Source organism: Lissotriton vulgaris, chromosome 9 (assembly GCF_964263255.1).
Source record: "Lissotriton vulgaris chromosome 9, aLisVul1.2, whole genome shotgun sequence".
Taxonomy (NCBI): Eukaryota; Metazoa; Chordata; class Amphibia; order Caudata; family Salamandridae; genus Lissotriton; species Lissotriton vulgaris.
The window spans coordinates 536,389,834-536,417,823 of record NC_141697.1 but is presented as its reverse complement, the minus strand read 5'-3'; the positions used below and the strand labels follow the sequence as shown (position 1 = coordinate 536,417,823).

At 46.5% G+C, this 27,990-nt stretch overlaps 1 protein-coding gene across 1 annotated transcript in view; it reads left to right on the top strand.

Annotated features, from left to right (window-relative positions):
* The window catches only part of LOC147690382 (uncharacterized), a 2,590,730-nt gene extending 2,562,953 nt beyond the window's left edge, over positions 1-27,777 (top strand). Inside the window, exons 39-41 of the mRNA XM_086936677.1 lie at positions 23,488-23,537; positions 24,953-25,042; positions 27,533-27,777. Of these exons, the coding sequence (XP_086792803.1) occupies positions 23,488-23,537; positions 24,953-25,010 (108 nt within the window). The 3' untranslated portion in view covers positions 25,011-25,042; positions 27,533-27,777. The remainder of the gene's footprint in view (positions 1-23,487; positions 23,538-24,952; positions 25,043-27,532) is intronic.
* The last annotated feature ends 213 nt before the right edge of the window (positions 27,778-27,990 follow it).

The following is a 27,990-nucleotide window of genomic DNA, read 5'->3' as shown; positions in this document are numbered from 1 at the left end:
TCAGTTGTCGTTGGTTGCAAGAATGTTGTTTGTGTCTCTCATGGCCAGATTGACTTTGAGTGCTCAGATTGGCTCTGAGCAGAGTGAATAATCGCAGTTGTCATAGGTATGGCCCTGAATGTGCGTCTTGCGATTGGCTTGACGTATGGCCTGTAGGTATTTCACTTGCCCCCTCCTTGGTGATAAGTGGGATGGATTTTTTTATTACTGCTAAAGTTAGATGGGCCTGATTGGCATGCTTGGCGGGGGTGGCCGTTTGATAAGAGGCTTTCCTGGTTGTCGTTGTCAGGGCTGTCGCTTGGCGTTCAGTATCCGGCTCCTGCTTTGCGAGGAGCACAATGGACGGTGTATGCTGGCTAGTACTTGTCGCTGGTGTTATATGGGTGTCTAAATGTCCGAGGGAATTGGCGGCCAGTTGGACTTGGGGCCCTTGGCCTGCCTGATGCAGCTGGTTGCTGGTTGTGTTTTGTGGTTGGGTTAGGCTGGTAGCTACTGGAGTTTCCCCTTCTGAGGGGTTGACCATGCGTTTTGCGGTAGTACTAGAGAATATAGGGAAGAGTTTTGTTGTAATTGTCGGCAGATTTTGCTTGCGTCCTTTTCTTTTTTGTTGTCGTCGTTGTTTTGCGTTAAGTTTTTTTGGGGACTCCAATCTCTTCTGGATGGATTCCTCCTTTGCGGAGAATTCTTGGCCGTTTGAGTTTGTGTCAGGTGGGTTGCTGCTGCTGTTGCCATCTGCAGAGTTAGTGATATCCTTCTCTTTGGGAGCTTTACCTCTGTGCAGCGACTTTATGTCCCCTATTAGGTCGGTTAACATTGAAGGCAGTGTGGCTAGTTTATCTACTGCCTGATTGCAGTTGCAGCTTAAGTAGGTTTCCGATTGGGCTCTTTGTATCATGTTGTTCAAATTGCCTAGCTTGTCGTCAATCCCTGCAGTGAAAACTGCCAGTGTATTTAGGAGGTTAAGTTGAAGATCCATTTTGTCTGATTGGTAATGTAGGGCTTGCGCGGCTAGCTGAATTGTGTTTAAGAGAGAGGTCCAGGCTCCGGTGTTGTGATCTTTTCCCTGCTCTCTCTCATTTGCAGATTAGGGGTACCCATTTATAGCAGTGTTGGTGATGTTATCAACCAGAGATTCCATAGAGACGGACCAGACACGTGAGGGCGCTGTTGTGTAACGCAAGCTGAGTGAGCTGAGCCGAGCCGGAGCAGGTGCGCTGCAGAGGGGTGCAGAAGGGTGAGAGGAGCCGGGGCATGGGAGGAAGCCCTCATTCCTTTCCCGCAATCGAGTCTCGCCACGAGCCCCCGGGCGGACTACTGGGCCACAGTACCAGGCATAGTAACCTAGCAGCCCCAAGCCACTGCAACAGGGGAAGAGAACACCTGTGACAAACTTAACATTGTGAGCAAAATAGATCCACCAGGAACCATTGAGCTGAAAACCCTAACCCAGACAGAACCGGAGCCCCCTAAGGAGACTGAAAAAATAAATAAAACAGAACCAAACTTAGGGACCAGCATTAGCACCATGAGGACTGCACAGGCTTTACATCGGGATCAGGACGTCAACCTGGGGAGTCAGCTAGGCCAAGATTATACCCACTTGGGGTGGGACAGAGAGACAGAATCAAAGCCGGAAGGTGAGGAAACTGAAGCTATCAAAGATATGGTTAAAACTGTAATTCCTGTCCCAATCCACACGGGGTGGGCAAGCAAGTCAGAAAATACACAGGAAAGAGAGCTAACAGAAAGAATCGATCTTACAGAAAAAAACAGAATAATCGACAAAAACAGGCTCTTACCCAAACTGCATCCTCTAAAATCGAAGAGTACTCCCAGCTAACAACAGAAGAGTGGGAGAGGCTGGTAGCATCGTACTCACCGGCTGCCATACAGTCCGAAGGCAGCACACCAGAGAGCAAGCAAGAATCCGAGAAGAATTCATCAACAGACGATCTCCCAAAAAGCGCTGATGTACTAAGGTCATCTTTGCTAAACACACTTCAATTATCCATAAAGGCCATGCAGTACCACTCGGAAAAAATGGACATTCAACTATCCCTTTTAAATTTCTTGGCCATACATGTAGCCAAAATCGACAACAAGCTGTCAGACATGAACGGCATGATCAAGAGGGTGCAAGCGTAAACAAAAATAGAGCAGCCGAGTTGTGCAAGCTACACTATAGTGGACAAACTCACCACCATCCCTCAACCCCTGGGAGGTATCCTGGCGGTTCTAAAACAGAAAACGGAAAAAACAACCCCAAGTAACCCAGGAACTGGGAAAGTGGGTTAAAATCAACATCTCACATACCACAGAGAACACCTAGTTACTGCAAATGTACAGAACCCATTAACTTCTCCAAATAGCCAAAGAGAAAAACTCAAGCCTAATAGCCCGCCTGGCCCAGAAGTCAATAAATCGATTAATGACACCTATGCGGAGGCCTTAGGGAAATCCTTAAGGCAGCCTCTTGCCAAACAAAGAAGTGAAGCCCCGGCACAAAGAAACACACAACCCGGACATACGCAAGGGATAGAACCTGACACAGCGATAACTCCCCTTAATGACTCCATCGGAAGGCAAGCAAGGAAGAATTCAAGGCAGTAAAAAAAAAGACAACGAAAACAAAAAAGGAAAGGAAGAAAAAAGAAGGCCAACATGAAAACATTCTTCCACAAGGCAATCACCACCCCAGTAGAAGTAGCAGCAGAAGCACCAGAAGAAGCAGCAGCAGAAGAAACAGAAAGTCTGCCTACGACCATAAAAAGATCACCAGCCAGGAAGATAGAAAAGCCAACACAAAGTGAAAAGCCCACCCATTCAACTTCAAGGGCAGGACCATCGGCAGACAGAAGCAAGGCCCCCCCCCCCCCCCTTGAAACAAGATTTCAGAGCTACGGCCAACATGACAAACTGGGAAAGGCAGGGGGAGGACCCAAAACCTGTCAAAAGATACGAAATCCCTCAAAGGGAAATGGGCACAAAAGACGACGAAATATGGGAGACCGGTCAGGCGGAAGCTGACAGCAGCATAATACTGTTCATTCCAGATTATAACTCAAGAGGGGGAGGAGATATCCTCAATTGACGTAATATCTTACTCCTACTATCAACTATCAGCAGTCTGACTGATATCAGCACCAAAGACCTAGTGGCAGTGGAATTTATCCACAGTAACCACCTGTCAAATCTTGAGGTCACAAAAACAACATGGGAAGGGAATGAAACAGTGAAGAGAATTATGGAATCTGAGTCACATTTTCTATCCTGGGGGATACGCTTAAAAAGAATGGAAAAAACTGGGTACCCGGAACCACTACGCCAGGCACACAAAGAGAGACAAGCCCAAGATCCAACAAGTAAGCATCCTCTGGCAAAAACTGAAAGTGTCTTAAAGGGGGCCAGAAGCCTCTCAGTGTCCAGGATGACCCCACAGTCCAACAGGCAAGAGCAAGGCCTAATGGAACACATCGACTGGAATTGGATAGCACGGACAATTAACACAAGGGCCCCAAAGACCTGACAAAATACCCAACAAAATACAGCAATACAGCAACATCTAAGAGCATGTTCTTGGAATATAAACTGCTTAGGAAACAAAAGAGACGACGTTCAGCTATTTTCCTACCTCCAAACATTTGACATAATAGCCCTACAGGAGACCTGGCTAGAACAAGAACATCACATTCAAGGCTACAACACATACCAAAGAATCAAAGCCGGAAGGTGAGGAAACTGAAGCTATCAAAGATATAGTTAAAACTGTAATTCCTGTCCCAATCCACACGGGGTGGGCAAGCAAGTCAGAAAATACACAGGAAAGAGAGCTAACAGAAAGAATCGATCTTACAGAAAAAAACAGAATAATCGACAAAAACAGGCTCTTACCCAAACTGCATCCTCTAAAATCGAAGAGTACTCCCAGCTAACAACAGAAGAGTGGGAGAGGCTGGTAGCATCGTACTCACCGGCTGCCATACAGTCCGAAGGCAGCGCACCAGAGAGCAAGCAAGAATCCGAGAAGAATTCATCAACAGACGATCTCCCAAAAAGCGCTGATGTACTAAGGTCATCTTTGCTAAACACACTTCAATTATCCATAAAGGCCATGCAGTACCACTCGGAAAAAATGGACATTCAACTATCCCTTTTAAATTTCTTGGCCATACATGTAGCCAAAATCGACAACAAGCTGTCAGACATGAACGGCATGATCAAGAGGGTGCAAGCGGAAACAAAAATAGAGCAGCCGAGTTGTGCAAGCTACACTATAGTGGACAAACTCACCACCATCCCTCAACTCCTGGGAGGTATCCTGGCGGTTCTAAAACAGAAAACGGAAAAAACAACCCCAAGTAACCCAGGAACTGGGAAAGAGGGTTAAAATCAACATCTCACATACCACAGAGAACACCTAGTTACTGCAAATGTACAGAACCCATTAACTTCTCCAAATAGCCAAAGAGAAAAACTCAAGCCTAATAGCCCGCCTGGCCCAGAAGTCAATAAATCGATTAATGACACCTATGCGGAGGCCTTAGGGAAATCCTTAAGGCAGCCTCTTGCCAAACAAAGAAGTGAAGCCCCGGCACAAAGAAACACACAACCCGGACATACGCAAGGGATAGAACCTGACACAGCGATAACTCCCCTTAATGACTCCATCGGAAGGCAAGCAAGGAAGAATTCAAGGCAGTAAAAAAAAAGATAACGAAAACAAAAAAGGAAAGGAAGAAAAAAGAAGGCCAACATGAAAACATTCTTCCACAAGGCAATCACCACCCCAGTAGAAGTAGCAGCAGAAGCACCAGAAGAAGCAGCAGCAGAAGAAACAGAAAGTCTGCCTACGACCATAAAAAGATCACCGGCCAGGAAGATAGAAAAGCCAACACAAAGTGAAAAGCCCACCCATTCAACTTCAAGGGCAGGACCATCGGCAGACAGAAGCAAGGCCCCCCCCCCCCCCCCTTTAAACAAGATTTCAGAGCTACGGCCAACATGACAAACTGGGAAAGGCAGGGGGAGGACCCAAAACCTGTCAAAAGATACGAAATCCCTCAAAGGGAAATGGGCACAAAAGACGACGAAATATGGGAGACCGGTCAGGCGGAAGCTGACAGCAGCATAATACTGTTCATTCCAGATTATAACTCAAGAGGGGGAGGAGATATCCTCAATTGACGTAATATCTTACTCCTACTATCAACTATCAGCAGTCTGACTGATATCAGCACCAAAGACCTAGTGGCAGTGGAATTTATCCACAGTAACCACCTGTCAAATCTTGAGGTCACAAAAACAACATGGGAAGGGAATGAAACAGTGAAGAGAATTATGGAATCTGAGTCACATTTTCTATCCTGGGGGATACGCTTAAAAAGAATGGAAAAAACTGGGTACCCGGAACCACTACGCCAGGCACACAAAGAGAGACAAGCCCAAGATCCAACAAGTAAGCATCCTCTGGCAAAAACTGAAAGTGTCTTAAAGGGGGCCAGAAGCCTCTCAGTGTCCAGGATGACCCCACAGTCCAACAGGCAAGAGCAAGGCCTAATGGAACACATCGACTGGAATTGGATAGCACGGACAATTAACACAAGGGCCCCAAAAACCTGACAAAATACCCAACAAAATACAGCAATACAGCAACATCTAAGAGCATGTTCTTGGAATATAAACTGCTTAGGAAACAAAAGAGACGACGTTCAGCTATTTTCCTACCTCCAAACATTTGACATAATAGCCCTACAGGAGACCTGGCTAGAACAAGAACATCACATTCAAGGCTACAACACATACCATCTCCCAGCGATAAGAAACGCTAAATCCATCCATCCAAAGGGTGGTCTAATAATATACACTGCTATAAAGAGCTCTATAAAGAGAGAAGTGTGGCTCACTGGTTAGAGCAGGCAGACCCTGAAGCAGAGGTCACACCCGGGACCAGGGTTCAATTCCCGACGCGGCAGGGTCTTGAGCTCAAATGTCCATGGACTCGATAATTCTCGCTTTGGTGCCTGACCTAATCATGGGTTCACACTCTGCAACTCTGGGCATTAAGCTTGCTTAATCTCCACAACGCCGCCCCCCCCCCGGCGGGATGCCTGGCATTCACCTTGGGGATGCCCTGTAGGGGCTATCTCACAGGGAAAAGCCAGGACGGGTTCCCAAGGCAAGCGCGGAGATACCCCTTCGGGGGTCGATTCAGGCGCTATATAAGAAACATAATAATAATAACAAATCGAAGTACATAAATGCGAAACACAACAATTGCACCCTCACAGTATAATTAGAAGTGAGGGAAAAAGATCCAAAACTAAGGCTGACAAATGTATATCTACATCCCCGGGAGAAAAAAACAGGAATGAAGCTCCTGGTGGAAGATATCTCAAAAACATTGATAGAGACAGAAAGTCCCAGCCTCATAGTGACAGGGGACTTCAACATGTTCCTAGGAGGGCCTCAAACAAGGGACACACCGCTAGAAGAACTGTTCCTCGCATGGGACATTCCACAATAAGCAAATAGGGCAATCAAAACCGGTTGGCATTGGCAAGCACTAAGGATTTAGAACACCTTAATATGGCAGCATTAAATGGCCGCTTCACAAAAGACAGCCCACCGTCAGTTACATTTCACAATTCAACAGTCAGCTCCACCTTAGACTTTACATTTGTATCCTTGCAACTATTCGTGAATGTCATAATGTCAGCCCGCGACGACCAGCCCCAAGAATTTGGGATGTTCACTGCTGGTGGCACAGAAAAGAATTAAATGCATCACATCAAATCTGGAAGGCTTCACAACTGATGCAAAAAGCCGGTGCGAAAAGTGCATCACAAACAAGTCTGAGTACCTAAACGCCTGGGAACAATTCACGAGGAGCCTGGGACAGGCTCATATAAGGAAACCCAAGATCTATTGTCAAAGCGGCAAAAATCAAGGAAAGAGAACCGATTCAACTGGCAACTGCGACAAGGAACCAAATCAAAACATCAAGAAAAAGCCCCTCAAAAGTAAAATCAACAAACTACTGCGGAAACTACACTGTGATGGACCGGACACTGCAATCCAATTGGAACTGCAAAACTTAAAACAGAGTAAAAAGAGAACAATCTGGCAGGAAAAAAGGAAAGCAGAGGACGAGCTATGGGCGAGACTTTTACACGACGCCGAATGATCCAACACAAGCGGAAGATTCTGGAAAACAGTCAACTCACTCGAGAACTCCAGGACTCCCACCATCGACTCCTTTGTAACCGAGGAAGCCTGGGCCAACCATCTTTAGGCACACTTCAATAAAGTGCAACAACCTGCAACAACCAGTCGACCAGATAAGGATAAAAAAAGTCCAGCATGGACAACACAATTGGCCAGTAATTCATTTGACCCAACTAAAAAACAAATAATAAGTAGGATTGCGAAGGGGAAAGCGGAGGGGGCGCCAGGCTCTAACGGGATTCCCCCAATACTGTACAAACAAAACCCGGATTACTGGGCAGCGGCCCTAGTGCCACTCTTCAAACAGATAACAGACACAGCAACAATCCCAGCGTCATGGAAAGGCTCTATAATAGCACCAATACACAAGATGGGCAATGTTAGGGACCCAAATAACTACAAACTAATAGCCCTAATTGACAATGAAGCTAAATACTGCGCCGGTCTCCTATTAGAGGAGCTCTTGGATTGGATGGAAGAAAATGCAGTAATTCCTATTACCCAGACAGGATTTCGCAAACATATGGGTACAACATCAAACATGTTAGCTCTCTCGCTCCTCATGGACGCCACAAAAGCAGCCAATCTGCCCCTGTACGTATGCTTCATCGATTTCACCTCAGCGCTTGACACTGTCAACAGAAGCTTATTATGGTCAAAGCTAGAAAAAAGGAACATCCCATCAGGCCTTCTCACACAGCTGATCTTACTACACACGGACACATAGGTCCAAGTCAAGCTAGGGCCAGGGGACCTCCTCTCAAGAAAAATAATGACCACGAAAGGCCTAAAACAAGGCTGCATCCTAGCCCCAACATTATTTAACATCTTTATGTCTGACCTTGCACAGCAGCTGGATGAAACTAACTCTTATGCTCCAAGCATAGGCGGTCTCACTCTTTCCAACTTAATGTACGCCGATGATATTGTCCTAATCAGTAGAATACCGATAGGGCTTCAACATCTGATCACCACCACATATAAGTATTCATCAGACAACAGCTTAAGCATCAACCTCGTAAAAACCAAAACAATGAGGATCAACGCAAAAACATCATCAGCAGGATTGTACTGGCAAATGGGAAGGACCACACTGGAAACAGTGGAGGAGTACAGGTACCTGGGGGTAATCCTTGACAGAAAGGGCTCATTCCACCAGAAAAAGGAAGCAATAAAACGGAGGGGTATTAGCCTAGGGATTGCGCTAAGGAGCCTCAAAACAAAAGTAGTTGGCCGAAGCTTCACCCCCCTGCTTCAAGTGCTTCAGGAAAAACTAACACCGGCCCTAACCTGCGGAAGCGAATGCCTCCGAGGAAGGGACGCCGAGCAACTGAACAGCACAATAGCGAAGGCTATGAGAATAATTTTCAGCCTGCCTAACTACACCTCTCAGGCACAAATTAGGCTGGAATTTGGCCTGAGAAACCAAACATTGGAGCGAATGGGTGCCTACGCCAAAAGATGGCACAAGATCCAGAGAGGAGAAGCCATAAGCCTAAATCACCATCTATGGAAAGAGATGGAAAGTAAGAGCAATAGTGCAGCTGTGATATATCTTAAGCACTCCATAAACTCCTTGTGCCTACAAGAAGCCTGGAAGATCGGTGGATCTCATAATACCTTTAAACAGTTAGTTAATAAATCAGTCAGATCTATATCGTTAAGTGAGGATAAAGCAAGTCTAGCAACCCGGGCCCATGGCTGGACAGTTATCCAAAGCTATACAAGCAGCCTCTGCCAAAGCTATTTAGGAGTTGGCTTCACCAGGCGTACAAAGATGAAGTTCCTACGCTTACGGCTGGGCCAACTTCCCATACAAAACCACCTTCCCCCATGGAAAAGGCCCCAAGAAACAATCAATTGCCGAATATGTGGGAATGCAAAAGAAGACATCCTGCACCTACTATGTACCTGCAAAGGACTGGACACAGAGCACAGATGCCATCTAAAACAGCACTTCAACAGACTGGGCATAAGAACACGCCGGCAGGCGGCAAAGGCCTGCTTTGACGGGACGAACATTCAGCTAGCAAGCCATGTTGTCAAATTCTTGGAGAAAGCAGAAAAGAAACAAAAATGACAGAGGCCAGAAACAGGCTGACGCTAATCTATGAAGCGAAACTCAAACGGACATTGACAAGGGATCAATCACTTGAAATGGGTATCGGACTGTGTCTCGAAGGCTAAATAGCACACAATAAAGCAGCAGGGGATTGTTATGAACCAACAGACTGTAAAAAAAATCAAGCTCTTTTACGATTGTAACATACACCACAGTTCGGTCTAATACCAAGGCGTAAAATAAGTGTTTCACCTTATTTTTATTCTACGCTCAGCCTGAAATGAGCACAAATTTCTGTATTAATTATTACCTTTTATACAAATTCATTCTTATTTTCTATGTTTTTACACTAATTGTATTTATCTAATGGTTTTATTTGCTAACAATTGCAATGGTTTTAATTAACTGAGCAATAAAGATTACTACTACTCTTGTGGTGGTGAACCACAAAAATCCATTCAATTAACCTATGCTTAACCCTCTTGTAGCTTGGCACAAAAACAGACGTACTTAATTTAGAGACGATGTGAAAAGTGTTTATGCATTACTCAAACAGTATTAAAGTGCAAAACCAAAACAAGACAATACCCCATGCCATTGTAGACAACTGTAGAAATGTTATATCAATTATTTTCTACCAAAACTATAAAAAATCTAATCAGTAGAACCAGAGTTATAGAATTTCAAAGATTTAAGGTAAGGATAGTGCCTCAAAACAAAACAGACCTCGAAGTTATCTGGTCGTCCAAGTCCAGATGAAAGTTACAAGTTCAGGCTAACCGCGATGGGGTACAGGCCAGAAACAGGGACCAGGTTAGTCCTACTGAAAAAGTTAAGTTCTAAAGCCCTGTGCTAAGGTCCAGTTTGCGGTAGAGGTGTCTGCAAAGAGCAGATAGAGCGTTATGGAAGGTTGTTACTGTAGCGCGAAGAGCAGGTGGTGTGTCACAGGTGGTTAGCGCTGTAGTACTCAGATCCTGTCAGGCATCACAGACGGTCGTTGCTGGAGCTTCACATTGGCGGTCACCGCGGGCTGTTGATTCTCTAGCGCGAAATGCAGTTATCGCTACGTTGGTTGTAGTTGCTGTCGCTGTAGCGCGAAGAGTTGGGTTCACCAGAGCTTCACGGTTGGCACGGCAGAAAAACCTTAATGTGAACAAGGCCGTTCACGGTCGCATGCAGCCCAAAACTTCAGGATTTCTTCTTTTCTTTTCAGAGCAGCTCAGCTGATGCCATACCAAGGGTTCAGGACCTAGGAGGCACCTCTTGGGTATCAGGATTACTGTTCAGCAGAGGCCATCAGTGCTCAAGCAGGTCCATTTACAGTTCCAGTACAGAAGGCCAGCTGGGCAGTCGCACAGAGACCTCTGGAGTCTGCTATGTCCCTGTAGCTCAGAACAGGAGGCCATCTAACTGGCCCTTTCAGTCACTCAGCTAGCCTGGGATGAAGGGAAGAGGTCCAGTCTTCCTTCTGATGGATACATCTGCCAGTGGATTCCTCACCTTGTGAATATCTCCTGCGTCAGAAACATTCAGAAACTTTTGTAGCTCTCCACGGCGACGAGGACGTAGACGACATCACAAAGGCACGACTCCGCTCGCGACCTCGCTGACGTCACTGGATCCATAATGGAGCCTCGTTGTCGTGATGATGTCAGTTCCCTTCTTCTTCGCCGTAAACGCCAACGGTTTTTGGGACTCTCCGTAGCTTGTTACTTTGTGTTTCTAGTTTGTATCCTGTTCTCACTTTTTCTCTCTTCTCAAAGATGTCGTCAACAAAATCAGGATTTAAGCCTTGCAGGGAGTGAGGTGGACACATGTCCATAATGGATACACACGACGATTGCATATGGTGCTTGTCATCGGACCACGATGTTAAGGATTGTCCTTCCTGCAGGAAAATGAACCCGAAGGCTCTGAAAGAAAGGGAAGCCAAGCTGTTTATGGCGAAAGTTCGTAAAGAGAAGAGAGGTCGGAGGAAATCGAAGGCCAGGTCGAGGTCAAGGTCAAGGTCGAGGTCGGGATCGGAGTCGAAGTAGTCATCGGGTCATGCTTCGAAATCCAAGAAACATAAGAAAAAGAAGAGGCATGGCTCTCGACGCCGTTCGGATAAAGAGGAAGCACAGTCATCGGCCTCGAAAGATCATCGACGTTGGAAGGACTATGTATCTCCTTCTCCTTCCCCAGTGAGAGTTACTTCTCCTGTGGCTTCACCGGCGCATTCACCGGCGCAGTCGCCGGCGCCGAATCTTTCTCCATCTTCGGAGCACTCTCTGGTTCCGGTAGAAGAGGTACCTGTCCCTGAAAGGTCATCGACTCCGGTGTATCCACCGTCGGCGCCGGCAGGCCCGAATCCGGTGACGCCTATGCCTATGCCAGGCGAGTACCCTCCTTTTCCTGGTCCAGGGCAAGACCCGGTGCATTACCTTAATGCGATGTACGGTGTCTTTGCGAGGGCAATGTACCCCTCAGGGACACCTTCGGGTCCCATGTGGGAGTACCTCAAGTGTATGCTCCAACTCCCTTCATGCCATTTCTGCCTGCGGATCCATCATGACATTTTCCGGTGCCGAGGACGTCGACCACGGCGCTGACACCGACGTCGATACCTCCATCTCCGCCGCCGTCAGTTCGGCATCTTTTGACGTAGAAATTGCCACTGGATCCGGGTTTGACGCCGGTTCTGAATCCGTCGGATTCGTTTATGACTCCGTTGGCCCCAAAGGTGAGATCCAGACGTGAGGCACAAAGGTTGCTGGAGGAGCAGCATTATAGAGAGGATGAGATGGAGGAAGGAGAGCTTCATGAGTCAGAAGACTTTTTTGAAGTTCTAAGGGAGGCAAGTGGTTTGAAACTATCACCAGAATGGCAACTTTCTCCTCCTTCTGAGGTTCACTGCAAGGATGTGGTTCCTTACCACGCTGTAATCCATAAGGCTGCTGATCTTTTGGATTTGCAACTCCCTACAACGGAATTTAAATCTAACATTCTGACAGAAGTGCTTCATTCTCCTTCTGCAGTAATTGAACCTTTGCTTACATTTAATGAAGCTATTACAGAGCCAATTTTGGAACTTTGGCAAAAACCCTTTTCGACTCCTGCGGTTTCGAGGCCAGTTGCCAGAAGATATAGGACAGCTCCAGGTGATCCGGATTTTTATCTTCACATCCTAGTTTAGTTATTCAAGCTGCATGCTCAAAGAAATCGTCTGGAGCTTTTCCACAGACACCAGGTGACAGAGAGTCTAAGAGACTTGATCAGGCTGCTAAAAAGGTATTTTTATCAGCTTCTATGGCTCTCAAATCCACCAATGCCACTTGCTTTTTGGGCAGGTATATCCATGCTTTAATGGATTCTGCAAAACAACTGGCCCCAAAGTTATCAGAGGAGGACAGAAAGAACTTTGATGAAGTCTTGTCTGACACTCAGGCAGCTGCAAAACAGGTGATTCAGAGTGGACTTGATACAGCGGACTCTGTAGCCAGGATAATGGTGTCTTCTGTGGCATCTAAGAGGAGTGCATGGCTTAAATCTTTGGAATTTTCTCAAGATATCCAAGCAACTCTTTTGGACCTCCCATTCGACGGTTCATGACTCTTTGGAAAGAAGGCAGATGCCGCTTTGGAGAGATTTAAGGATAGCAAGGCAACAGCCAAGTCTCTGGGTTTGCAGACACAGTCTAGGGGTTCTTCCGTAGAAGGTTCAGGGGCTTTGGAAGATCGTCCTTTCGGACTTACAAACAGCCTCAGCAGCAGCAGCAAAAGTCAGTCAGTCAGTCAAGTCATAGAATTTATATAGCGCACTACCTACCCAGAGGGTCTCAAGGCGCTTAGGGAGGGGAGGAGGATTACTTGTCAAATATCCACGTTTTAAGTTGCTTTCTGAATGCTAGGTGGTTCTGGGTAAGGCGAAGGTAAGTGGGAAGTGAGTTCCATGTTTTAGCTGCCAGGTATGAGAAGGATCTACCTCCCATGGTGGTCTTGTTGATGCGAGGTACAGTGGCGAGGGCTTGGCTGGAAGATCGTAGTTGGCGGGAGGGGGTGTAGAAGGACAGTCGTGTGTTGAGGCATTCTGGTCAGATTTCGTAGAGTGCTTTGTGTGCGTGGGTTAGAAGTCAGAAAGTGATCCTCTTATTGACGGGTAGCCAGTGGAGGTTTTTCAGGTGACCAGAGATGTGTTCGTTGCGCGGGATGTCTAATATGATCCTGGCTGAGGCGTTTTGGATTCGTTGGAGTTTTTTCTGGAGTTTAGCGGTAGTACCTGCGTAGAAGGTGTTTCCGTAGTCCAGTCGGCTCGTGACCAGAGCATGGGTGACTGTTTTTCTGGTTTCGGTGGGGATCCAGCGAAATGTTTTTTTGAGCATGCGAAGAATGTTGAAGCAGGATGAGGAGACGGCGCTGACTTGTCTGTTCATTGAAAGTGAAGAATCCAGGATAACGCCTAGGTTCCGTGCGTGGTCTGTCGGGATGGGTGCTTTTCCAAGGGCTTCCGGCCACCAAGAGTCGTCCCATGCAGAGGGGGATGTACCTAAGATGAGGACTTCTGTTTTATCAGAGTTCAGTTTCAGACGGCTATGTTTCATCCATTCGGCAACTTCTTTCATTCCTTTGTGTAGGTTAGTTTTGGCGGTGCTGGGGTCATTGGTGAGTGAAAGGATCAGTTGAGTGTCATCCGCGTAGGAGATGATGTTGAGGTTGTGTTGGCGGGCGATGGCCGCGAGGGGGCTCATGTATACGTTGAAGAGGGTGGGACTGAGTGAGGATCCTTGTGGTACGCCACAGATGACTTCAGTGGCCTCGGACTTGAATGGTGGAAGGCGGACTCTCTGGGTTCTTCCGGTGAGGAACGAGGTGATCCATTCAAGTGCTTTTCCTTGTATTCCGATGTTTCTGAGGCGTTGTAAAAGGGTGCTGTGGCAGACTGTGTCGAAGGCTGCAGAGAGGTCGAGGAGGATGAGGGCGACTGTGTCTCCATTGTCCAGTAGAGTTCGAATGTCGTCTGTTGCTGCGATGAGGGCGGTCTCAGTGCTGTGTTTTGCTCGGAAGCCAGACTGTGAGGAGTCGAGGGATTTGTTGGCTTCGAGGAAAGCGGCGAGCTGGTTGTTGACAGCTTTCTCGATGACTTTGGCCGGGAAAGGAAGGAGCGAGATGGGGCGGTAATTTTTGAGTTCGGTAGGGTCCGCTGTGGGTTTTTTCAGAAGGGCGCTGAGTTCAGCGTGTTTCCAGCTTTCCGGGAAGGTGGCGGAGTTGAAGGAGCAGTTGATGAAGTCTCGGAGGTGCGGTGCAATAATGGAGTCTGCTTTGTTAAAGATGTGATGAGGACATGGATCTGTGGGGGATCCTGAGTGGATGGAGTTCATCAGGCGGATGGTGTCCTCAGTGGAGATTGGGTTCCAGTCGTTAAAGGTGTTCAAGGGGGGTGAATGTTCAGCATATGGTTGGGTGGGTTGGTCTCCGGGTTGGTTGTCGAAGCTGTTGTGGATGTCTGCAATTTTGTTGTGGAAGAATAAAGCCAGGGAGTCGCAGAGGGCTTGAGAGGGGGTGATGTCGTTGGAGTTGGCCGAGGGATTGGTAAATTCCTTGACGATGTTGAAAAGTTCCTTGCTGTTGTGGGCGTTGTTGTCTAGTCGATCCTTGAATGCTGTTTTCTTGGCCTTTCGGATTAGTTGGTGGTGTATGCGGGTGGCGTTTTTGAAGGCGTCCTTGGTGCTAGTGGTTGGATTTTTTTTCCAGGCCTTTTCAAGGGAGCGGCAGAGTTTCTTGGACTTCTTAAGATCATCGTTGAACCATGAGGCCTTCTTGCTGCCAGGTTTGCTTTGACGTTTTTTCAGTGGTGCTAGGATGTCGGCGCTGTTGGATAACCATAGGGTGAAGTTGGTGGCGGCTTGGTCTGGGTTAGAAGAGTGGGCTGGGGTGTTTAGAAGGAGCGATGAGGAGATCTGGTCGATGGTGATTTTGTTCCAGTTTCTTTGCAGCGTTGGTTGGGGGTGGTTGATGGGTTTCGGCTTGTTGTAGGTAAAGTGAACGCAGCTGTGGTCAGTCCAAAGGAGAGCCGTAGTGTGGCTGAAGGTGACGTGATTGCTGGAGGTGAAGATAGGGTCGAGAGTATGACCTGCTATGTGGGTGGGGGAAGTGACCAGTTGTTTAAGTCCGAGGTTGGCGAGGTTGTCCAAGAGGGTGGTGGTGTTGCGGTCGTTGTTCTTTTCAAGGTGAAAGTTGAGGTCTCCCAGAAGGATGTACTCTTTGGAGGGGAGCGCGTGTGGAGTGATGAAGTCCGTGATGTCTTCGCTGAATTTTGCGCGGGGTCCTGGTGGTCTGTAAAGGAGGGTGCCTCTGAGTGTGGTCTTGGGGTCGATGTGGATCTGGAAGTGAAGGTGTTCAGAGTTGGCGAGATTGACGTCAGAGCTGGTTGAGATGTGGATAGATTTTTTATGGACGATAGCGATTCCTCCTCCTGTGTGGCCGGTACGGTCCTTGCGAATGATCTTATAGTCTTCCGGGATGGCAATGGTGATGTCTGGGGTGGAGGAAGCGTTCATCCATGTTTCTGTTAGGAAGGCGACGTCTGGAGAGATGGTGTCTAGTAGATTCCATAGGTCAATGGCGTGCCTGTGGACCGATCAGGTGTTGAGCAGGATGCATTGTAGGTGGTTGGGGTCGGGAATCTGAGGTGTGAGCGTAGCGGGGTTGGTGACGGTACCGATGAATTTGCAGGAATTGCAGGAAAAGGGACCATGGGTGTGTCCAGGAGCGGCTTGGACGCAGTTGGGGGCGCGACCGGGGTTGAGGGCTAGGAGGGTGGTGGCGTCGTAGGTAATGCGGGAGGGCTGGGCAGCGCAAGGGGCAGGGGGTCTGGCGCTGGGCGCGGTCCAGGCGCGGATGGGCGTAGACGGGCTTACCTTTGGCGCACCTTCGGCGCGACTGGGGCGCGAACGCTGCGCGTCAACGCTGCACGCGGGAAGAACTGTCATATATGGATAGTGGAGGGGGAGGGGCGAGGGTGGCTCAGCTGGGAGGCGGGGCGGGCACACGAGGACGACAACAACAAACAAAATGGAGGCGGAGGGGGGAGCACAGCGGAGCGCTATAGGCAAACGCGCTAAAAATTTTAAAAGCAGCACAATGAAATAACCAAAGCGCAAATGAGGCAAAGCGGTAACCAAGCACACAGCAGGCGAAATGATATGCAAGTTTTACAAAGTAATGCAGCGCTACGATACCAGATGTCTGCAAGGGACACTGGGAGCGACCACTCAGCCCGTGAGGAGGAGCGAGTCACGGCGTCTTCAGGGAGAGGAGCGCTATTTCTGGTCAGTGGGAGGGCGGCTCAGCTGGGAGGCGGGGCGGGCACACGAGGACGACAACAACAAACAAAATGGAGGCGGAGGGGGGAGCACAGCGGAGCGCTATAGGCAAACGCGCTAACAATGTTAAAAGCAGCACAATGAAATAACCAAAGCGCAAATGAGGCAAAGCGGTAACCAAGCACACAGCAGGCGAAATGATATGCAAGTTTTACAAAGTAATGCAGCGCTACGATACCAGATGTCTGCAAGGGACACTGGGAGCGACCACTCAGCCCGTGAGGAGGAGCGAGTCACGGCGTCTTCAGGGAGAAGAGCGCTATTTCTGGTCAGTGGGAGGGCGGCTCAGCTGGGAGGCGGGGCGGGCACACGAGGACGACAACAACAAACAAAATGGAGGCGGAGGGGGGAGCACAGCGGAGCGCTATAGGCAAACGCGCTAACAATGTTAAAAGGAGCACAATGAAATAACCAAAGCGCTAATGAGGCAAAGCGGTAACCAAGCACACAGCAGGCGAAATGATATGCAAGTTTTACAAAGTAATGCAGCGCTACGATACCAGATGTCTGCAAGGGACACTGGGAGCGACCACTCAGCCCGTGAGGAGGAGCGAGTCACGGCGTCTTCAGGGAGAGGAGTGCTATTTCTGGTCAGTGGGAGGGCGGCTCAGCTGGGAGGCGGGGCGGGCACACGAGGACGACAACAACAAACAAAATGGAGGCGGAGGGGGGAGCACAGCGGAGCGCTATAGGCAAACGCGCTAACAATGTTAAAAGCAGCACAATGAAATAACCAAAGCGCAAATGAGGCAAAGCGGTAACCAAGCACACAGCAGGCGAAATGATATGCAAGTTTTACAAAGTAATGCAGCGCTACGATACCAGATGTCTGCAAGGGAGCAAGTCTTATCGGGGCAGGAACAGAGGTCGCCCAGGAGGTTGTCAGCCCTCCTCCTCCTCCTCTACCTCTCCCCCTTTTGCCACAGCAAAGCAGCCCTAGATCCACCATTCTGGATCATGCTGGTCCTGTCGTGGTCAGCTTACTCATTTTCTGCAAGATTGGGAATCAGTCACTACAGACCTTTGGGTTCTCAATCTTGTGGAGAATGGGTATGCCCTTCCCTTTCGGGAAATCCCTCCAAATTACCCTCCTTGCCAAGGGGCTTGCTCGGAGGACCACCTTCTTCTCCTGTAGGAGGAAGTCCTAACTTTGTTAAAAAAAGGTGCGATAGAGGTGGTGCCAGAGCAGGAAAGGAGTCAGGGATACTACTCCCGGTATTTCCTGATACCCAAGAAGGATGGCAGGTTACGTCCAATCCTGGATCTTAGAATCTTGTATCTTTTTCTGAAGCAAGAGAAGTTCAAGATGCTCACCCTAGCACAGGTTCTTCAAGCTCTGCAGCAAGAGGACTGGTGGTGTCTATCGACTTGCAGGACGGGAATTTTCATATCCCAATCCTGAAGTCGCACAGAAAGTATCTCCGTTTCACAGTGGCGTCGCAACATTATCAGTTTGCGGTCCTTCCGTTTGGACTTACTACGGCACCTCGAGTCTTCACCAAGGTGATGGCAGTGGTGGTGGCCCATCTCAGAAGATCGGGGATTCCAGATTTCTCCTATCTGGGCCACTGTCTGATCAAAGCAGAGTCGCCACAGAAGGTTTGTCATCATCTGCAAGTAACAACCCTGCCCTCAATCAGTGGCCACAGTGATAACGGATGCATCCACTCTAGGGTGGGGTGCTCATCTGGGGGATCTGGAGGGCAAGGGTCTTTGATCTCCAGAGGAAAGGTTGCTTCACATCAACCTTCTATAGTTGTGGGTAATTCGTTTGGCACTAAAGGCCTTCCTCCCTTACCTTCACGGTCAGTCAGTGCAAGTCCTGACGGACAACACTACTGCGATGTGGTATGTCAACAAGCAGGGAGGAGTGGGGTCGCAATGTCTCTGCAGAGAGGCTCTGCGACTCTGGTCCTGGGTTCAGGACCATCAGATTTGTCTGATGGCAAATCATCTGGGCGGAGTTCTGAACGTGTGTGCAGACAGTCTCAGTCTGCAGTTCTCTGCAGACCACGAGTGGAGGCTTCATCCGGAGGTGGTTCGTCACGTCTTTCGGATGTGGGGAACTCCTCGGGTGAACCTGTTTGCCACTCACGAGAATGCTCACTGCCCATCATTCTGCAGTCCCCAGTATCCGATGCAGGGAGCTTTGGGGGACACGTTTCAGTTGAGTTGGGGCTCACAACTCCTTCATGCGTTTCCTCCCATACCCATGATTCCTCGGGTTCTGAGGAAGATTCGCCAAGACCGGGCCCAAGTTATATTGGTCACCCCGGATTGGCCAAGAAGCGTGTGGTACACAAATCTTCTCCACCTCTCCTTGTGCCCTCTGCTCCGTCTCCCTCTCAGGGCAGACCGCCTCTTGCAGTCGCAGGGGCAGGTTCTACACCCCCACCTCCAGAGCTTACCACCTTCTTGCCTGGAGATTGAACGGGGCAATCAGAATTCTTTCTCTCTCCCGCCTGACGTGGTGGATGTTGTTCTTTCAGCCAGGCAGCATTCCACCAAGTCAATTTATTCATATAAGTGGTCCAAATTTGTTTCATGGTGTGGAGAGAAATCTATTGAACCTTAAGGGCCTGTTTATCCTTCAGTTTGCTATTTCTTTAGCTCAGCAGGGCTTTGCAGTGGCTACTGTGAAGGGCTATTTGCCGTCTTTGTTTAAATCTCCTATTATGTTACATTTTATTAAGGGCCTTACCAACAAAGTTCCGCCCCCTACATTTATTGTGCCTCAACTGGACTTACTTGCTCATTGCACCATGACGACGGCTGAAATGCCAGAAACCGGTCCCCGGAAGCTTGTTTCCTTCCCAGTATAAGAATTGGCTTGGTAGTTTGGTTTGCCCTGTTCCCATCATGCACTGGGACAGGAACAGACTAATTTGCATGTAGCCAGGTTCTGAGCTGGGATGGTGCAGTGAGCTAAAAAACTGTGATGGATCAAGCCCTGATCTTTGGACTGGGTAAGAGTGGTCTGCTTAATTCAGACACTCTGTTCATCACCACCCCCTTTTCTGAATCAACTGGACTTAAATCATGTCTTAACCTACTTGATGGGTTCTACCTTTGAGCCGAAAGTCATGGGTCGCACTCCGACTCCACCCACCAGTGGGTGAACCCCAGGAGCATCACGGTAGATGCAGTCTTTGTAGCGTGTGCGCTATTTCGAAGATTCGTGTGTTTTAGCAAGGTTGCAGCACCAACTCTGGACACCGGTGTTTCGGAATTATTGTTCCTCATCAGCAGAGTGTAGGATATTCAGGGGTTAGCTGTGCAGGCTGCCAAGTGTTCTCAGGTTGATACCTCTCAAGGCGCGTGGGTGCGTGATCCGAGCTCGTCAGCTCATAGCTCGAGGGAGCCAATTTAACTTAAAGTCATGGGTCGCACTCCGACTCCACCCACCAGCGGGTGAACCCCAGGAGCATCACGGTATATGCAGTCTTTGTAGCGTGTGCGCTATTTCGAAGATTCGTGTGTTTTAGCATGGTTGCAGCACCAACTCTGGACACCGGTGTTTCGGAATTATTGTTCCTCATCAGCAGAGTGTAGGATATTCAGGGGTTAGCTGTGAGCCCTGAGCTGACGAGCTCTTGGAGACGCACCTGCGCGCCGGAGAGGCATCAGGGCCTGTGACGGTTACTTGGCGGCCTTCTCATCCACCCCAAAACACTGCTCTGCTGACGAGGGAAACTGTCCCGAAACCCGGGCCATGTCTCGGGTCCAGAGAACTTGGGGATAATGAGTAACTACTCGCACCAACTGTGGTGAACTACTTTTTACTCATCCATCTACATGCACTACATGTACCAGAGTGCTAAGGGGCGACCCGGAGGAGAGGCTAGTGGTGTGCGATCCATCTTGGTTCTACCTTTGAGCCCTTGCACAATTGTCCTTTGAGACTATTGTCTTTTAAAACGGTCTTCCTAGTTGCTATTACCTTGGCAAGGAGGGTAAGTGAGCTTCAAGCTCTGAGTTTGAAACCCCCATTATTGACCATTCATGCTGAAAGAATGGTACTCAGGACCAGGGCTGCTTTCCTGCCTAAGGTGGTAACTCCTTTCCATCTGGGGCAGTCCATTACCCTTCCTACCTTCTATCCTCACCCTCACCCTTCCAAGGAGGAGGAGCCGCTTCACCGCTTGGACCCAAAGAGGGCAGTGAGATTCTACCTTGACAGAACTAAAGACTATTGTGTAGATGACCAGCTCTTCATGGGTTATGCTGGCTGCAGAAAGGGCAGAGCGGTGCACAAGCGCACACTTTCCAGGTGGATTGTCTTGTGCATCAAAATGTCTTACTCTTTGGCTGGTAAGGAACCTCCAGGAGGTTTAAGAGCTCATTCTACCAGGGCAAAGTATTCTACATCTGCCTTATCTAGAGGTGTTCCTGTTGAGGATATTTGTAGAGTGGCAACTTGGGCCTCCCTCCACGCTTTCGAGAAGCATTACTGCTTAGATTCCGAGGTGAGGAGGGATGGCCATTTTGGTCGTTCTGTCCTTAAGGATTTCTTGGTATAGTGGAGTGGACACCCTCCTCCGGGAGTGGGGACTGCTGTGTGACTCTATTCACAAGGTGAGGAATCCACTGCAGATGTATCCATCAGAAGAACAAGTTACTTACCTTCCGTATTGCTTTTTCTGGTGGATACAGTATCTGCCTGTGGATTCCTCACTGACCCACCCGCCTCCCCGTTTGTCCACTCTTCTAAACCTGCAATTCTTGTTATTTTATGGTTATTTCTTTCAATTGAAATGTTTAACTGTTCTTGCCTATTGCATTGATTTCACACTATGTGTGTTGGTTTGAATATTGTGTACTGTGTATACTGTACCTATTTATGTCGGTCCATCCGTGTTTCTCGGGGGCACGGAAAAAAGGGCGGAACTGACGTCATCACGCCGACAAGGCTTTGTTATGAATCCAGTGACATCAGCGAGGTCGCGAGCGGAGTCGTGCCTTTGTGACATCTATGTCCTCATCAGAGTTAATAGCTACAAACGTTTCCGAATATTGCTGGCGCAGGGGATATTCACAAGCTGAGGAATCCGCAGGCAGATACTGTATCCACCAAAAAAAGTGTTACCGAAGGTAAGTAACTTGTTCTTCCCAGACAGCAGGACGGGCCTCAGGCAGCAGAACAGTCTTTCTTCTGTAGTGTACTGACTAGTGGCTCTGGGATCCTACTTTTATACCTAATGCTAGCTTTACACTTGCAGAAAATTCAGCATTTTTCACCTCACATGCATGTCAGGAATATCCTGCCTCCTATATCTGGCCCCAGTCTGTCTGCATGCACAATAGGCTATTCTGAAGTTCTTTGTGTGTGAGTTGAGAACATAACTTTGAAGTGCAAGTAGGGCTGTGCACAGCTCTACCTTTCCATCCTGCCAACACCCAGTCCCTCCATTGTGCGGCTGTCTGGGGGGAATATACAAAGGCCAAATGCCAACTACACCTGTTCATGTTACCCAAAAAACAGGCTGCAGGCACCAAATGGTTAGGACAAGAAAATCTCTACTTCCTAAAAGTGGCATTTTCATATTTATGTTTTAAAGTCTGACTTTGCCATTAAAGGCAATTTTAAAATGCAATTCCCTAGACACCAAACATGTACTTTCTACTTGGTCCTAAACAAAAGTTATCACGTGTTAAATATAAAAAGGTAACTCAGTGTTATCTTATGGGTGAGGTACGTCATGCAATACAGAAAAACTAATTTAAGCGTTTTTCCATTTTCAGGACATGTAAAAGTATATGTCCAACTTTTTAAATACAATGTACCCTGGCCTTTGGACTGTTTAAGTCCAGATATATCATGGGTAGACAAGAGATACAACAAGAAGTGAAGCATAATGGAAATAAAAAACAAAACTGTATGCAGTAAAGAAAAACTTCTACCAAGCCAGGCCATTGAACAGAATGAGTAGATGAACAAAGCTTGAAGCAAGAACCAGGATACAAAGAAAAATCGGCTAGTCCAATGAGCGAGTAACAGGCAAACAAGCATGATTGCTACGCGAGTTGGAACTGGTCTGGTCTCCTTTTAAGTGTCTTGTGGACATCTGCAAATGGGACTGTGTTTTTTCAACAACACTTTCAGGTGAAAGGGTTTCTATTTTGTGTGGCAAGGTGTATCGGTAATGACCGTATTGCTCTTGACTGCTGGTCAATAATGGTTGTTAATTACTCCCCTTGATTTGAGCCCCAACTGCAGCTTGGGTCCATAACTTTGTGAAGGGTAATTGTAATGCTTACTCAGAACATTGGAATGTTGGCAGCTTCCTTGAAGACAATGAAGTCCTTAAGGTCAATATTGGCCGATATAGATCTTCTACACCATAATTAGTAACTCTCCTTTCACTTGGACAGCTTTTGCTGTAAACAGATTTCAAGTATTCTAATTACATAATGTGCTTAAAACCACTTTTCAGATAGTCTGATGCTACTAATGAAAACTAGCTGTGGAGGGGATTTCTTTTTGATGTGCCTGGGACAGTAACTAAAACCCATCCCTGGATATCACATGTGCTTAAAATATTTTAGCAAAAGATGGGGTAAAGTTTAGAAGACTAATTTGGTAAAAGCTTTTGTTTCTATTGCCCTTTAAGAAGAGAAAATAGCTATCACTTGTTTTAAGATTGATGTTGCTGTTTGGCTTTGATGTCCGCTATCCCTATAGCAACTAATTCACAAGTCTCTTTGAAAAATGAACTGTATGAAAAACATGACAATGACTATTGTTAGAAAACTTAAATAGGTAATTATTGCACTTTCTATCTTGGTCATTTCTGTTGTAATGATGTAAATTGGTGACACTGCTAACATTTATGTTTATCAGGAGAATATACCAATGGATGAACTTAAAGACCTCCTTGCAGATATGACAAGGTAAAGTTGAAATGTTCTAAAAATAATAAAGCAATGGATTTGTGCTTAATAAAATGAATCTTGGGTGCATTTGAATGTATTTGTAGTTGCTTTTCTGTCTTTATCCTACTATGTGTTTACCGCCACAAAGCAAATAACTTACCATTAATTTTTGCTTTGTAGGATAAAGCATGTTTTTTTTCAACTATTCTTCTTTAAGTTAGTGGGGGTTTTAAAAGGTGTGACTAGTGCGGATATCTAGGGGCAGATGTACGACCATTTTTGCATTTGAAAACGGGTTTGCGAACCCGTTTGTGCATGCAAAAATAGCATGGGGAATGTACAAATCCTATTTTGCGAGTCACAAATTTTTGCGACTCGCAAAATAGGGTTGTGCGACTCGCTATTAGGAAGGGACATTCCCTTCCTAATAGCGAGCGCAACTCCATGTAAGAATGTTTTGCGTCCCCAATTGCGTGTGTAAAACACTTGCAAATTACCACCATCTTCAGGAGGGTGGTAATGCACTCGCAAAAGGGAAGGGGTCCCCAGGGGACTCTTTCACCTTTGCAAATGCAGGGGTAAATATGTTCTTAAGGGCAGGCAGTGGTCCCAGGGACCACTGCCTGTCCTTAAAAAATTCACGAAAACGTTTCAATTCTTTTTTTAAATGCATTCCATTTTCCTTTAAGGAAAACAGGTTGCATTAAAAAAAAAACTGCTTTATTTAAAAGCAGTCCCAGACATGGTGGTCTGCTGAGCCCAGCAGGCCACCACACCTGAGAGGGCCTGCCATTCCCAATCGGGTTGCAAATTGCAAGAGGCTCAATAATATTCACGAGCCTCTCAAATTGCGCCCCTTTGGGAATCGCTAACAGTATGAAATACACTGTTGTACATTGTCAATAGCGCCTCGCAAATTGCGAGCTGCAAAAAACTCGCAATTTGCCAGGCGCTATTTCCACGGTCGTACATCTGACCCCTAGTGATTTTCATGTTTACACAAATGATTAAGCTGTGCAGAACTAGAGAAAGATGGGCATGGCTTAGAATGGTTATATGATAAACCATGTCAGCAATTCTTTAGGCAGTGAGTGATCCATCAGAGTCCGAAGCAGGAGCAACGTTTTTGGGAATGAACTGTGGTGGGACGATTGGGGAAGGCACCTAGTGGTAACACATTTTACCAGCTGCTCCTGCTACGACTCATATGTGGGTATTACCGGAATTTCCTCTACTATCACTACAATGTCATCAACTAGTACTGTAGGGACCAAAGGAAACTGCTCGAGGGATTATGTTGTTGACATTGGAGGCTGAGTGCTTACGGGAGAAAGTTGATTAATAGAAGCTGTTTTCTGAGCCAGTAATAGAAGAGTGGGAGTCGGCTATCAGTTAATCAATACAATGTATGATGCATCTCCCTTTTATCCTAGTGCTGTCAAGGGGTCCAGGGAATGTAGTGGAAGTAAGAATACGGAACTAGAATGTTAAGCTTGAAATGAAGGAGTCAGTTACTCTGGCAGGTAGGGCTGACTAGTTGTGTGTGTATTTCTATTTTGTTGTGTGTGTGTATGTTACCCCAGTTTTGTGTGTATATTACCTTAATAAATCTACCGCCCAGTGTGGTGCAAATTGTTGCCCTCAGGAACCTAGACACCAAAGTCTTAGCCAAAGGGATTGAAATAGCTACAAATTATAGATTTTATTTTTACAAAACAGGCCAAATTCAGGGGCGAAGGTCTTCAGTAACTGTACCATGTGAACACCGAAGGGGGTTCACTATATTTTCTACTAGTCAAATCAAGTGTAAAATGTATAGCCTTGACCACAGAATCAATAGTCTTAATCGATTAGAAACAGAACATTTGCAAGACTACAGCATTAGCCTCCGCCCACAGACTTTCACTCTTCTTCCACGTATCAGTGTCTCTAAGTATCAAAAGGTGTTGCATGGTTTGCTGACAGAAGGTTGTCCTCATTTGGTCTCTACTAGCTTAGCAATATTGTATGAATATTATGGTTGCAGCTGCCTTCACACAATTAAAAGTTTAATATTTTATGTAAGTACTTCCTAGTTAAAGCCTTTCCTGTAATCTTGAGAGGGGCTTCAATCTAGTATTCTTTCTAGGAGTTCTCTTTTAATTTCTCTTCAGAATAGTGTCATGTTTACTAGGGACTCCAAACTCTGTTGTGGGCAATTGGGGGTTACCGGATAGGGTTTAGGAGTGAGAAGATCTTCCAAACTGGCCCAGAGCAGTTCTGATTGGCAAGTGTTACTGATAAATTGAAGGGCTTATCATGTTATCACCCAAGTATCTTTAACTTTAGGGGCCTGTATCTAAGATTCAGCTGGCCATGGCCACTTTGGTAAAGGGCATATCATGGCCTTCCTGCTCCAACCAGAACCACTGACACCCTAGCTTACTGGGAGAGTATTACTGGGTTTCTAAACTGTAATAATATATGGGTACCTCATGTTATTGATTATACTTGCACTGATTCTAAGTTCAATATAACCAGCCCCAATCAATAGAATGCTTCCCAGTGGTCTTGGGTGATGTGGGAGAGGGCTGTTGTGTGATTAGGGAACACATTAATGTTCCTTTCAACCCAGAAATTGACATTATGGTTCCATCAAAGTAACAAGGGAGTTTTGCAGCTTTTTGTATACTCCTGCCACTAACGGACCACTGGCCTATGTGGTCTGTGCCCGGCTGTAGAGTTGCTATCTAAGGGTAATTGCATCTAAATCAGACATAAAACAGACTATGGTCAAGTAGAGTTATACATGTTGCTATAACATTAGGCAGACAATTATCACAATCCTTCAATGTCACTATTCAGCCACAAGATGTAATGGATTTGGATGAAATCAGCACAGCCAACATTTGTTTCATCTGAAAGGACTTCCTCAGGACCGCTATCATGTAGCACAATGAGGTTGCTAATACATAGAGTATGCATCAATTTGTAAAGATGCAAATAGATAATGTGCGTTTTAAACCACTGAAAAGTAAAGTTGCAGATGTGGCAAAATGTTCCACAAATCTAAAGTACATGGTATCAAAGATGTGAACTGATTATGGCTTATACATGGACGGCAGAGGTGGGTAAGTCCGGGCACTGCACCGCAACTGCAAGGCTCACTTTCCCAGCAGCAAAGCGTGGTTCTCTGCCTCTCCCTCCTAAGGGGTCCAGTTACTCGCCCTTAGGGTTTGATCCCCCTTCCTGCACCACAGCAGAAGATACCGCTTATCAAGGGGGATGTCCGTGTATAAGCCATACATTGTTGCATCTGTGACAATCTTTACTTCAGAATTGTGGAACATTATGCCACATCAGCGACTTTAAATTTCTGTGGCTTAAAATGTACATTATCTACGTGCATCTTTACAAATTGATGCATACTTTATGTGTTAGCAACCTTTTGGTGCTACACAATAGCAGCCCTGAGGAAGTCTTTTTAGATGAAACACGTTTTGGCTGTGCTGATTTCATCCAAATCAATTACATTTTGTGGATAAATAGTAATGTTGAAGGATTGTGATTATTTTCTACTTAATGTTTAACAACTACTATATTGTCGGAAAAAATGCATTATACTAATATTATAAATAAAAAAGTTTTCCTTTTGTCTTCGAATCAAAAATGACTTTATCATATGTCAAATGATTTTGTGCTCCAGGCATTAGTGGAATGTTGTAGGAGTCATTGCTTTTGTAGTTTACTTATTTGCATCTCATGGCAGCAGGGTTGACGTCTTTGGTAGCACTGTGTAATATTACTTCTTTCTTACTGACCATATTTATAGGGAGGTACCAGTATTGTTGTAGTTTTTCCACTGTTGCCTCTTTTGTAATAGTATGTTGCTATAACGTTTTAGCCAGATAAATGAAAAAGAAGTGGCATGCATGCTGACCACTACAACATATTGTGGTAGTTATTATTTCAAATGAGGATTCCTTTAAAAAACCTTGGTTTCAAAATATTTATCCTATTATTTTTTTTCACAGGCATCTATCTCACCGGTAGGTATTACACAGAATACAATAAAAGAAGCACAGGAATCTTGAGTGAATATCAACAGAAGCTTCTTATATCCCTTGACATGTCTCCCAAATATTGGAGCCACCTCAAAGATGCGGCAGATGGAATGAACGTTTGAAGTTACTGCTTTTCCTTTCATTGTTTGCTAAGGGACTTTGAAATTTTCAACACTGCCTAGAGTTGCTTTGGTTATTAAACAAGACTCCACTTGTGTGCTTTTCCTTTCACTAAGTTGTTTACTATTGTGATGACTGTAAACGAGCATATTTATCTAATGATCCTTTATTGGCATTTTAAAAAGCAAAACTCACAAAATCACCAAGTGACTGTTTATGGGGTGCCAACACCAACCTGTGAAGCTGATACCTTCTGCACTATCAAACTACAGTGTCAAACTAAAAAGTATGCAGTTTAGCCTACGTTG